The sequence below is a fragment of the Hippocampus comes genome, unplaced genomic scaffold (assembly GCF_001891065.2).
Source record: "Hippocampus comes isolate QL1 unplaced genomic scaffold, H_comes_QL1_v1.1 scaffold275, whole genome shotgun sequence".
In the NCBI taxonomy this organism is placed as follows: Eukaryota; Metazoa; Chordata; class Actinopteri; order Syngnathiformes; family Syngnathidae; genus Hippocampus; species Hippocampus comes.
In genome coordinates, this window is record NW_017804971.1 from 511481 (window position 1) to 524269 (window position 12789).

A 12789-nucleotide genomic window follows, 5' to 3' on the forward strand; every position below is an offset into this window, starting at 1 on the left:
CCTGCTTTTGCTTATTTGTGACAAATTTGTGACCGCACACCGCAACAGAAAGCGACCGTTATTAGATACACTGTGTCCATCCTCTCTAAGGCACATTATTGTGAGCGGGTCCAAATAATTCAACACTTGAGCCTGACTGCTCCGCTGGCCTCCCTTTGTGTGTGTGTGCGTGTGTCAAAATGTGAAATTGTAGCTGATAAGCATTGCAATGAAGAGAGATTTTGACATAAGCCCCAATTTCCAGCAAACCAATGCGAAAAAAAGCCGCTGAGTTGTATCAGAACCTGGAGGCCAGATGCCAGGAGGAAACAGGGCATGTTTAATTCAATGGGGAATGAAGAAAAGGGGGGGAAACTGATGTAGCGGTATCAGTTGAGCCGTGCCTCCATCAAGCTGTACATGATAGTGTTGGCTTTGGCCAGGGAATAGCCTGCATGGCATTTCACTTGCCTCAGATTTGTCTCATTTTGGATTTTGGTCTAACCATATCGCTCTGCCGCTCTCTCTCCTTCCACAGGTTGTGAAATCCTAGCTATCATGCGAAGGCTTTGGTTGTGGTCGCTGTGTGCGGGGGACACAGGCAGTGTAACCGAAACCTAAGCTTTGCACCTTCACCCTTGGGGGCATTGGCAAAAAAAAAAAAAAAAAGGTGTGAAACTCGGCCCCCATAACACCATGCCATGAAGCTGATAAGCATTGCAATGAAGAGAGATTTTGACATAAGCCCCAATTTCCAGCAAACCAATGCGAAAAAAAGCCGCTGAGTTGTATCAGAACCTGGAGGCCAGATGCCAGGAGGAAACAGGGCATGTTTAATTCAATGGGGAATGAAGAAAAGGGGGGGAAACTGATGTAGCGGTATCAGTTGAGCCGTGCCTCCATCAAGCTGTACATGATAGTGTTGGCTTTGGCCAGGGAATAGCCTGCATGGCATTTCACTTGCCTCAGATTTGTCTCATTTTGGATTTTGGTCTAACCATATCGCTCTGCCGCTCTCTCTCCTTCCACAGGTTGTGAAATCCTAGCTATCATGCGAAGGCTTTGGTTGTGGTCGCTGTGTGCGGGGGACACAGGCAGTGTAACCGAAACCTAAGCTTTGCACCTTCACCCTTGGGGGCATTGGCAAAAAAAAAAAAAAAAAGGTGTGTAACTCGGCCACCATGACACCATGCCAGTCATCACTTATTCAAGAACTGTTGGGAGGCTTCCAAGGCATCTCCAAATTCTGGAACATCCCACTGGCCTCAGGAATGTTCCATAAAGTCACATCTCCCATTTTAGAACCTCAGATTCAACCATCTTTTGGGGTCACAGGAGACCACCAACATGGCAGAACAGCAAAGAGCGGAACGCTACAAATGAAGAAAACATGGAGCACGACAATGAGTAAGAGACTGGGAAGACAAGATCAATTATGCATCGACTGCAACTGCGAAGTTGGAAAAGTTGAGGAAGAAGCTGCTAGGATTTCATTAATTGGAGTACCAAGAGAAAATGAACTCCAACAGCACAAAAACAAGAGCAGGATCCATGAATATCCTGTGAAAAACAAGACAGAAGAACATATTAAGAGTGACTATAAATTCATGTTGGTAATAAGGTGGCAACCTATTTTCTTCTGCATATGGGTCCTCTTCATCGTTCTGTGTCCAAAATCTGCTTCATCACAGGTAAGAAAACCTTCAAGCTTATTTGTCAATCATGTCATTCTAATATACAAAATAAAAATACAGGATCCCTATGTTGTATTACAATAAACACATGCGGGTGGACATCAATGCTTTAACTTGTCTAAATTTTACCATTTTTAATGGTAGTTCGACACTGAGCCATTTCACAGCCAGAGGCAGATTATTTAAGACTCCGATTTGTACTTGTCTATTTTACCTTTACTGGTTGCTAGCTAATTGCAAGGCACATCTAAACAACCAGTGACACCTATTTTCACACATACGGACAATTTTGAGTCTTCAATTAACCTAACATGCATGATTTTGGAATGTGAGAGCAACCATAGTACCTAGATAAAATCTTTGTAAGCATAGTGTGTACATGAAATCCACAGAAGGGCCTATGGCAACATTTAATTCCGACTGAAAGCTGTCAAGTTGGAAACTTATGACATCTCTATCAAAACGTAGAAATGGAAGGTTGGAATTTTCTACTAGTGAACGTGTAGAAAAACAATATACCATAATGCCACACAGCAATGGTGACTTCCTCTGGCAATAGAAAATAGCCATTACTAGGGGACATGAGGTATTTGTATTTCCTGGTTATTCCTTTTTTTTTTCGGTACTAGTTGCAGTTTTAAAACTTTGAGTATTCTATGAAGTTCATATTCAGTAATGTCATTGACGTTCAACAAAACATCCTGTTTTTCACAAATATCACAATTTGCGTTTAAATGTCTTTTCCTGAAAGCAGCACTTGGTACAGCTGTTGTATAATTTCTAGTTTTCATGTTCTTCTCCAACACATATTCAGTGCATGTGAGCAATGGTTTGGATGAGTTGTATATACATCGTGTGCTGCTCAACGAGATTGTCATTATTGTATCCGAGAGTGTCGGTTTACTGCTGCTAAGAATAAGTACGTTAGGTCCAGATGAAATGGGAACGGTCACACTTGTTCAATCCTCTGTCGTTATTACAGGGACATTTCCCGCCAATGGAGAACATTGCTGCCTTCAAACCCGTGTCCACTTCTCCAGCTCGTTCTACCTGTGGGGTTCCGGATCGGAGCTTCTACTGCCAGACTGCTTCCTCACAGGCTGAGCTTCTGATGTGCCATCAGGCCTCTTGCGACCAAGAGTGTCCCTTTAGGTCCTCTACGCCACCTTATGCACCACTGCTGCTGCCTGCATACAGGTAATCAGATGTTTAAGATGGTACCGCTAAGTGCTATTTTATGCTTCATAGTGCGCCACATATTTTCAATGGAAGACGGGTCTGGACTGCAGGCAGGCCAATCTAGTACGACGCCACGCTGTTGTAACACGTGCAGGATGTGGTTTGACATTGCCTTGCTGAAATAAGCAGTGGCATGAAAAAGACGGTGCTTAGAAGGCAGCACGTTTCTTCTGAACCTGTATGTACCTTTCAGCATGAATGTTACCTTCACAGATATGAGAGTTACCAACGCTAATGGCACTAACAAAGCCTCATATCATCACAGATGCTGGCTTTTGAACTTTGTGTCCAGAACAGTTTGGGTGGTTCTTTTCCTCTTTGGCCTGGAGGACACAACATCCACAATTTTCAAAAACAATTAAAAATGGGGACTCATCAGACCACAGAGCACTTTTCCACATTGCTTTAGTCCATCTTAGATGAGCTCGGGCCCAGAAAAGCTGGCTGAGTTTCTGGGTGTTGTAGAAAAACGGCTTTTGCGTTACAGAGAAGAATTTTAAGTTGTACTTGCGGATGTAGTGCCGACCCGTATTTACTGACCTTGGTTTTCTGAAGTATTCCTGAGCCCATTTGGTCATATCCTTTACACATTGGTGTCAGTTTTTGAGGCAGTACCGCCTGAGGGATCAAAGGTCACGGGCATTCAATCTTGGTTTTCAGCCTTGCCACTTAGATGCAGTGATTTCTCCAGATTCTCTGAACCATTTGACGATATTGTGGAACATAGATGATGAAATCCCTAGATTTCTTGCAATTGTAGCTCGAGGAACATTGTCCTAAAACTGTTGGACTATTTTTTCCAGGCACTTATTCACCCCATCTGTGCATGTGAATGACTGAGCAATTCAGGGCAGCTCCTTTTATAACCAAACAGGGCATCCACCAGTTTCCAGTTAGTCTGTTCACCTTTGGGATATTCCAAGTGTTTGATGAGCATTCCTTTCAGTCTTTTTGTCACCTGCCCCATCCTTTTTGGAACATGTTGTAGCCATAAAAATAACAAAGTTTATCAGCTTGAACAAGAAATGTCTTGTCTTTGTGGTCTATTCAATTACCGGTATATATAAATTGAACATGATTTACAAATTCTGCTTTTATGTTTAACACAATGTACCAACTTCAAGGGATTTAACTTTGTTCATAGCACAATAGTCACCATTTTACCCTCTTCCCCTCTCACCAGGGGTGCTTGCATCACTGAAGACTCAAAAGACACCCGTCCTATCCATCAGACATCAGAGTTCAACAGTTTGACCACCTCTATGTCAAGTGGAGATTCAGCTGTTTCCAGTAGTATTATGTTTCCTCAAGGCCAGCAGGCATGTCTGCTCTCTCCCCCTTCTCAGAAGCTGGGAGCTTCAGGATCCCTCACCCTGGCCTTATGGATTAAACCAAGCTCTCTTGGAGAGATGTGAGTCTGTTGTCTTTTTTTGTTTTGTTGTTTTCTGTGGTTGAAAATGTTAAAACCGTAAATCTGAATGAACTACAATGTCAAAATTGAGAGAGGGAGGCAAAGGGCAGGGTGCATATGAACTTGCCTCTGAAGTATACATTTTCTGTATCCATTGTAAACCTTAGCTTCTGGTTAAAAAAAAAAGCTAATTTTGATTGATTGCATTTGATATAAATGCACTTGTCTGAAGCAGGAGGATGTTTTAAAGTAAGACTTAAAGTGATGTAATTGCTGTGTCTGTTGCGGTCACCCTGCAGACGTTGTGGTCTGCGATTCATGATCATGTCCTACTTGCGTTAAATGTTGTTGGTGCAAAGTTCAGATTGGTTTTCAATCATGCGCACAATAGTCACACGTATGCAGTAAAGGGCAACCTCACCTGCCCCCTTTTAATAGAGTGACACTGAAGGCTGATTGTTGAAGCACTTGGTGTTTTATATTGGAGCTTATCATAAGTCACTGTTATGCACACTCAAATTTTCTAGTGGGGACAACGACGCAGATATCTCACTCATGGTTCGTGCCGAGTCTTTGTTTGTGAACTTGTCTCCCTGGACATTCAGATGACAGGCAAGTTGTATTGGCCTGCTGAACATGACACCTGTACCTGGCTTTCTCTCGCTTTCCCTCTCTCGCTCTCTGATGTTGTCTTCAGCCGACTGTCTTTTGTAGTCGACGCAGCCATGGCCGCCATCAAAGAATCCAGATGAAAAGAGGTCTCTATCCTCACTTTCGTCCATCTCCTTTTTGTCTCTCGATCGCTGTGATTTCAAATCCTCCCACTCATCTGAATGGACAGAACCAGCCACCTGTTCTTACGAATTTGAGTTTTTACAATGCCTAAAAGAGTTGATATGAAATATAGCATAAGACGCTTTCAGACATCTTATTTAGAAAACATGTATAGCTTATCTTTGGTTGCTTTGAATGTCTTGCGCCATCACTTTTGGAACAAGTGCTGAGGTTTCATGAAGTGTACGTCATGCACGGAAATGCTTTCTGTGACTTTATGGTGTTTTGACAAATACATGATGACCTGTATAACATCATCTGCTGGCAGTTGCCAATGCCCTGACTTCTCAACTTGTGTATCGATCTGTCTTTTAGCAGGGATTAAAAAGGAGCAAAACATCCCTTTGACAAAGTAATTTTGACTTTATTTCCTGTGCCTCTTACGTAGACATGGACGTGCAGACGTTCGACCCAGATGCTCTTGTCTCATTCATCCATCAGTGATTTATATGGAGGGCGTCCCTGGGTTCATAAAAGCCAGGATTTCCCATAAAATGTCACTGATGGTGGTTAATATGACACGAGGAGGGTGTTTGCCCCTGCAAGTCCGCAACCCGCGTAGCACCAGAAACCTAGCACTCGTGTAAAATATTAATATTACATGTATAAATGTCAAAATGAGAGACTGCATCTAGTGGTGCCCAACTCAACTTGAGTTTTTAGATTTAACTCTTCATGCTGAGAAACCTCTTTAGCGATCCGCCTTTCTCCCGCTACTGGAATGTTCAACCCTGTGTTATTTCTGATTGTTGATTGCATTTTTGTTTTTCCTTCTCAGGATGCTACTGGAGAAAAACTCCAGGGACCAGTTAATCTTTTCAGTGACATTGTCGGAACGGGTTGTCAAGATGCAGTACACTCAGTCCAGAAGTTCAACTCCTCTGACCATCAGCTTCAGAACAGAGGGACGACTTGTGATGGAAAAGTGGACACACATTACTTTACAGGTAACAGAACATGCCCACACACACGCAGAGACATTCAGAAACTCATCCAAAGAGAATACATTTTTTGTCCTTTTAAAAAATTTTTGACTTTCCATATCAGTTGATTTGTTTTGGTAAAAATACAGGAATTTTGTCCATATTTACTTAAAGAATGTGGCGTTGTTTTGGAATGCAGTTAATTTAACGTATACAGCATTTTTAGTACAGTAAATGTGAGAGAATGAAGATATAATATTATTTGCAAAGTCACAAGCTTTATGAATACTGTATGTGCCACTGAGTTGAGTTTGGCTCTTGAATTACGAGTTGACCTAATTCTTATCAACTACCTGGCTGTGACATTTTTTTTAATGGTGAATCGCAGTCTGGGTCCGACCAAGTCAAGGTTTCAAGAGGACCAGTTGTCTTTTGCTGTTAAATAATGAATGTGCCTTGCAACGCCATCGGGGTTTTTTTTTTTCCCCTCATATCGGTCACCATCACTTTGTAGTCGAATATATTCAGTACTATTGTCACACTAGTTTGGGGGAATACATTAAAATTGCTGAAAACTCATGTTATGTATGATGCTATATTGGAAACTCAAAACTGAAGTGTGAAATATTGTAGCACGTACAAATCCAACTATGGATGTTGGCTTACCAAGAGGTAAACTGATTATTTTGATTGTGATAAATTGACTGTTGTAAAATAGAGTGCACTTCTTTGCTGCAACCAGGAAAGGCGCTGTGGATAAAACCCTCACACAATTTTGTCCAACTTTTCTTTGCTAAGAAAGAGGTCAAGCAATATAATACAGTAGTTGACTAAAACATAACGATGAGGATTTCTTTAAATACGGTCAAGAGGTTGCAATGACTAGAAATATCAAAGGCATCTTTTTCCAAGAACAAATACAGTCTTTATTTAGCGACAAACCTTCTCAAATGGCACCTGTGAAGGGCTGAGCATTTTGAGGCTGTAAATGCCTCACAGTGTGTTAGTGCTTGGTTGAAGAGTATCGTTTTACAAATTGCTCTGCTGAACAATCCCCCTCTTTCAGCATCTCTGAATAAGATCAATGCTGCTGAGGGAGAAATCATGTTCTGATACTTGTTACTTTTGGCTTTCATGCTTTTGGCTAACAAAATGTGATTTGATCTGAATTTTTTTTTCCTTTTGTTTTTTTTTTTTTATGGACATTTTGTAAGTATTGTAAGTGGGTCTAAACATAAAGTTTGGTCAAGATAAAAGGTGAGATTACGGTTTAGCCATTTTCAGGCAGATTCCTTCCTTTTGGACATGAGAATATCGCCCGTGTTTATTTTCGTACATGCAGCCCATCAGGTTGCTGTGTGTCTTCAGTGTCTGTGCATGTGTAATGAACATATCTATGGGCTTGTGATAATATAAACCTTGTAGCCAATTTGCAGTGAGAGTGTTATGTCTTGGAGGTGTTTGGAAATGGTGCGCGTGTATTCCTGTGAATCAGGCTGCCTTTTGTTTAATGGTGTGCTGATGTGATCAGCTTTGACCATTCCGAGTAGTCACATAATCATCCTTGACATTCAAACACAATTCGTATACTGCCATTCTCATGCCTGGGCACACACACACACACACACACACACACACACACACACACACACACACACACACACACACACACACACACACACATCCCCTCTTCTACACGCTCACACAGCAACTTGCAGTTCAGTGATAATTTGTAGCTGTGTGTCAGCAGCGATACAGATATTTCCCTTATGAAGGAGATGGGTAATTTAGAAACATTCCCATACACGCACACACACTAGTCATCTGTCGGTTTTGAAAAGATCAAAACAGCAAAAAAGACAGTCTAAAGGATTACGGGTTTCCAAGTGCCGGGAGCGATACGCACACACGCACACACACACAATCATGTGTGCGCACACAGGGCCAGGAGCAAGGTGCTGTAGGGAGGCTGCTGTTCCCAAGGTAGTTGTCTCATCTGATTATGATAACAATGTACAGAGGAGCGGAGGAAAAGGTAGCCAGGAGGAGACTGAGAGAGAAAGGGGCGGGGGTTGTAGGAAGAGTAGTCTAGTGATAGTTCACTTCAAAGACTCTAATCTGTGACTCATTTGAACATCGTAACAGGATTTTGCAAAGGTAGAGGCACATGTACGTACGTTGACGTTATTGAATGCCTCATGGTACCATATACCATGCAGTGCTTGGAGCAGCCATTAGAAGGCATATATTGGAAGCCAAAATGTTGGGACACTCATTTAAGACTCGTTTTCTCATCGGTAAAATGGAATTAGAGAGAATGTGAGGCACTTGATTGCATGGTGGCATTCGTCTAATCTTTTCACATTCTGCTTCTTCCATCACTTCATGTTCAAATTAGTTTGGCCAAAAGTGTCATTCGATGCTCGTTGAACTGATGTCCGACACACGAGAGCATGTGTCATATGCTGATGTCATCATGCTTTTCATGACGCTCTGAACTCCCGAGGTTTTGTGCCACCCACCGCAGAGCAGTTTTTAACCAACATAGCAGCAGTTTTTGCTTGAAGTTTGACCTCAGAACACCTGACAACAGTTCTGTTTTGCTACGCATGTGTCCCTTGAGGACTGCCTGGTACCGATGTGCACCATGTTGGTGACTCCTGCTCTAAATTATCCTTAGGTGTGAATAGTTAGTTGTCTCTTTGTGCCCAGCGATTGGCTGGCGACCAATCCAGACTGTACCCAGCTGGATAAAGTGAACTACACTCATGACCCTAGTGAGCAGAAGCGGAATAGAAAAAGAATGGATGCAAGAGAACCATTTGGGGACAAATAGCTGCAGAGATATATATGACAAAGACTAATTTTTACAAATAATAGCTCCAATAATTTTTATTGAAATGTATTTTTGCACAATTCCCTAATCAATAAATGAATTGAGTGGCTGAGGTAGCAAGACAAAACTGTCAAGGCACACACTTAATATTTAACACTTTTGAAATGAAAATTGAAATAGTGTTCCCACTTTTTGTAATGATAATGTTGCTTCTGTATGCCACTCTTTGTTATGCAAGTTTTCAAACAATTTTGGACTAGGAAAAGCCAGAGAACCAGAAGACAACCCACACATGGTCAGTTAAGAGAAGCACAAATCAGCAAGCAGGTTTGATTGTTCTTGAAGTGAACTGGGTGGCACGTCGTTCCATTGGTGAGCACGTCCGCCTCTCAGGGCAGAGGTCGTGGAATCGAATCCCGCCTTCCTCTGTGGAGTTTGCATGTTCTCCCAGGGCCTGCGTGGGTTTTCTCCGGGTACTCCGGTTTCCTCCCACATTCCAAAAACATCCACTGTAGATTCATGGAACACTCTAAATTGTCCCCAGATGTGATTGTGAGTCTGAATGGCTGTTTGTCTATGTGTGCCCTGTGATTGGCTGGCAACCAGTTCAGGGTGTACCCTGCCTACTGCCAAAAGACGGCTGGGATTGGCTCCAGCATGCCCGTGACCCTTGTGACGATAAAGCAATAATCAACTGTACTGCCACAAATTTAAGGTCATATCTGCATTTCTGTTCGAAGAAGCAGTGGTTTGTTGACAAGGATAGAGGTCTGTTTCGTGGCTATGACTGACCAGACTGTGTAACCCTCAATGTGTCCATCCTCCCTTTCGCGGTTTAATTTTTTTTTTTTTCTCAGAATGCCCCCTCATTGCTTGCTGCATTGAAAGGGGAAAAAAGTCTTCTAGACTAATGGTCTTTATTAAAAGGTTGGCATGTCACCTTATATATGCCCTCGATCTCTTTTTTTTTTCCCCTCTCTGCTTCTCTCCCTTTCTCTTTCCGAGCCTCATCTATCTCTTCAAAGACCCCGAAACCTCCGACCTCCTTTCTCACTCTACGACCGCCCCTTCATTGTCTCTTCACCTCCACCCTCTACGTCCTTCCCCCTCTCCCTCTCATTTTCTTTACACTCACACCCTGTTCCTCTCTCTCCCCATCTCCCTGGGGACAATTTTCTTTTCTTAAATAAACTGTCATAGCTAGTGTTAAAATATGGGCCTTACACGGGGCGAGCGCGGCGAGGCAAAGGCACGGGGCCCTGGGCTGGTATAAAACATGGATAATATGCTGTGAGAGGTAATTGTATCTTTTAGCACTGAGATGAGTAGAACAAATGTGTCTCTCCCTCGCTTTCTTTTCCTCTTTTTATTTCTTTTGCTCCTCACCTCGGCTTCCTATCTCTGGCCTCGCACGCTGCACACAGCATAATACAATATAGTGAATATTGGCAGTACATCAGACCTGCTAACATTTCATAGTTGGGTGGTGGTGGTGGTGGTGGTGGTGGTGGGGGGGGGGAGCTTGGAGAGTGAAAAACAAGAAGAGGAAGGACAATAGCGGGAGAGAGAGGGTGAGGAAAGGTGACAATGTGCCTGGAGATTCCAAAGTGAAGACGATCCAATTGTTATAATCACATTGGACATTTAATTGCGCCTCAAGCTTCAGTTTATTATGATTATTTCCATTGTAAAGATCATTCAGTGTTGTGATCAAATTACACTGTGGCCTTCAGGGCTTCTGTTTATCTGGTCATTTTTGAGGACACGCACAAAGATAGGTGAAAGAGGAGAACCGCGTTCCAATTTGGGCACAGTGTATAATTCAAACACCGAGCTGATTTTTAAACATTTAGGGCCCCATTTTCGAGCCCAGCACAAGTCTAGCATGAATTGCAATCAAACTGTTTGCTTGGTGGCTCTTTCTTTTTTTTTGTATTTTCGTTGACCGCTGCTGGATGAAAGGGACCTTTGCACCGTTGTGTCCGTGAAGACAACCAACATGCTTTCTGGCCAACGAAAGCGGATCTACTAATCATTCCCTTTAAATTAATCGCAAGAGAGACACGTACACAGTCTTTGTCAAACGGTGTAGCCTCAATGATCAACAGGTATCCATTTTTCTTTGAATGCGCTCCAAAAAGGTCTCTCGGTATGTGTTTGTTGTTCAGCTTTGCTTTTGTCAACACTTAAATCTTTCTTTTATTAGACCTTTCATTCTAACATCCCTGATTCATTCCTCCCCGTCCCCTCTTTTATCTCACTCGCTTGCTCCTTATTGACAGCTTCCCTGGCTGTGTTAGTATTTGTCTTATCAGTGAGTGGCTTGTCACTCATTCAGTCACTGGGTAGTACATCCTTGGCGCGGTTGAAGGGAGAGTGAAGAATGTTTGAGGCAGGATGTTGGGAAGGGGAGATTTGATGTTTGACACCAAGAGAAACAACATGCAGTTGTGTGAAAAGACAACAAAAGTGTCATGTCAAGGGGTACAATTAACCAGTGTGCTTGTGCGTTTCATATATCTGATTTGTGTCCCTGCCTCCTGTTCACCAACAAAGGGATTTCTCAAATTTGGGAATTCCTTTTCACACAGGTTGGTGGTTTGCTCTATTGTTAAAGTGTTTGTCCCCATGTCTGTTGGCTACGCAGCAAACCTGGCCTGTTTTGTATGTAGTGTTCTCCTTCGCCTCTTATAGCCGGAGCTCACCGCTATCAAGTGAGCATAGAGGAAACACCGTGGTTCTCTCTGTACTGAGCCACGGCTTGGCAGAAGTGTGAAAATGGTGAAGAGCTTGAGTCAAACTGCTCCTTGACAGATCACGAAAAGCTTTCCACTCATGGTTGGCCTTCGCTCGCTTTTCCAGAGGCTTAGGTGCTTACCAGGGGATGTGTTTTTGTATTTAGTATTTATTTATATATTTATTTAAAACCTAAGGATGAGTTAGGCAGTCTTCGAACAATGCATTCTTTAGGAACAAAATTGACGTAAACAAAAATATAGCAAAAAAAAGTGTCGTCTACTCTGTTGAAATATTTCTATATGAGACAGAAAATCTTGAAAACACACACACACACACACACACACACACACACACACACACACACACACACACACACACACACACACACACAGCCAAGATCAAAATGTGCATCATGTTTCCACTGATGATCCTTGACAGCTTCCTACAACCATTAAGTCCACCTCTGGTAAATTCAGTGGATTTGACATTATTTGGAAAGGTACAGACCTGTCTCTATAGGGTCCCACAGGTGAGTGCATATCAGAACATAAACCAAGCATCCATTCAAAAGGAATTGTCTGTAGACCTCTCAGACAGGATTGTCTCGAGGCTCAAATATAGCAAAGGGTAAAGAAACATTTATGCCGCTTTCGAGTTTCCACTGAGTACAGTAGTCGTTTTCATCCATGAATTGAATAGGGCCCGTTTGGCATCAGCCCAAACTGAGAGTGGTTACCACCACTTAAAAAAGTAAAGTTAAAAAAAAAAAAACGACTATTTCTGACGTTCTGAGAGAGTTCTAAAATTATTAGGGTAGAAAGGTAAAGGAAAGCAATGCAGCAAAAACAGATGAATTGAGGAAAGTGAAAACTGTCTGAGAGCGAACAAAGAGGACTTGGCTGTATTTCAGAAGGCCGCGTGGCGGCTAAGGAGGATGAAGCGCTTCACTATTCATTTACATCAGCTCTGACAACCGCCTCACATCTCCCCAAGAGCCACACTGCTCAGGCTTAAAGATTCTTAAAGTGGGCCCTTCTTCTGGTTCCCTCTCTGACTTTCCCTCTCCTCTCCTCCCTCCGCCCCTTCCTTCTTTTACTCCCATTCTCTCCTGAGCTCTCATGTGCTTGCCAGTCT

At 42.6% G+C, this 12789-nt stretch overlaps 1 protein-coding gene across 1 annotated transcript in view; it reads left to right on the forward strand.

Moving 5' to 3' along the window:
- Positions 1 to 1012: 1012 nt before the first annotated feature.
- The window catches only part of ush2a (Usher syndrome 2A (autosomal recessive, mild)), a 152944-nt gene continuing 141167 nt past the window's right edge, over positions 1013 to 12789 (forward strand). Inside the window, 5 exon segments of the mRNA XM_019891922.1 lie at positions 1013 to 1258; positions 1260 to 1670; positions 2656 to 2870; positions 4096 to 4323; positions 5936 to 6104. Coding sequence (XP_019747481.1) covers positions 1169 to 1258; positions 1260 to 1670; positions 2656 to 2870; positions 4096 to 4323; positions 5936 to 6104 — 1113 coding nt within the window. The 5' untranslated portion in view covers positions 1013 to 1168.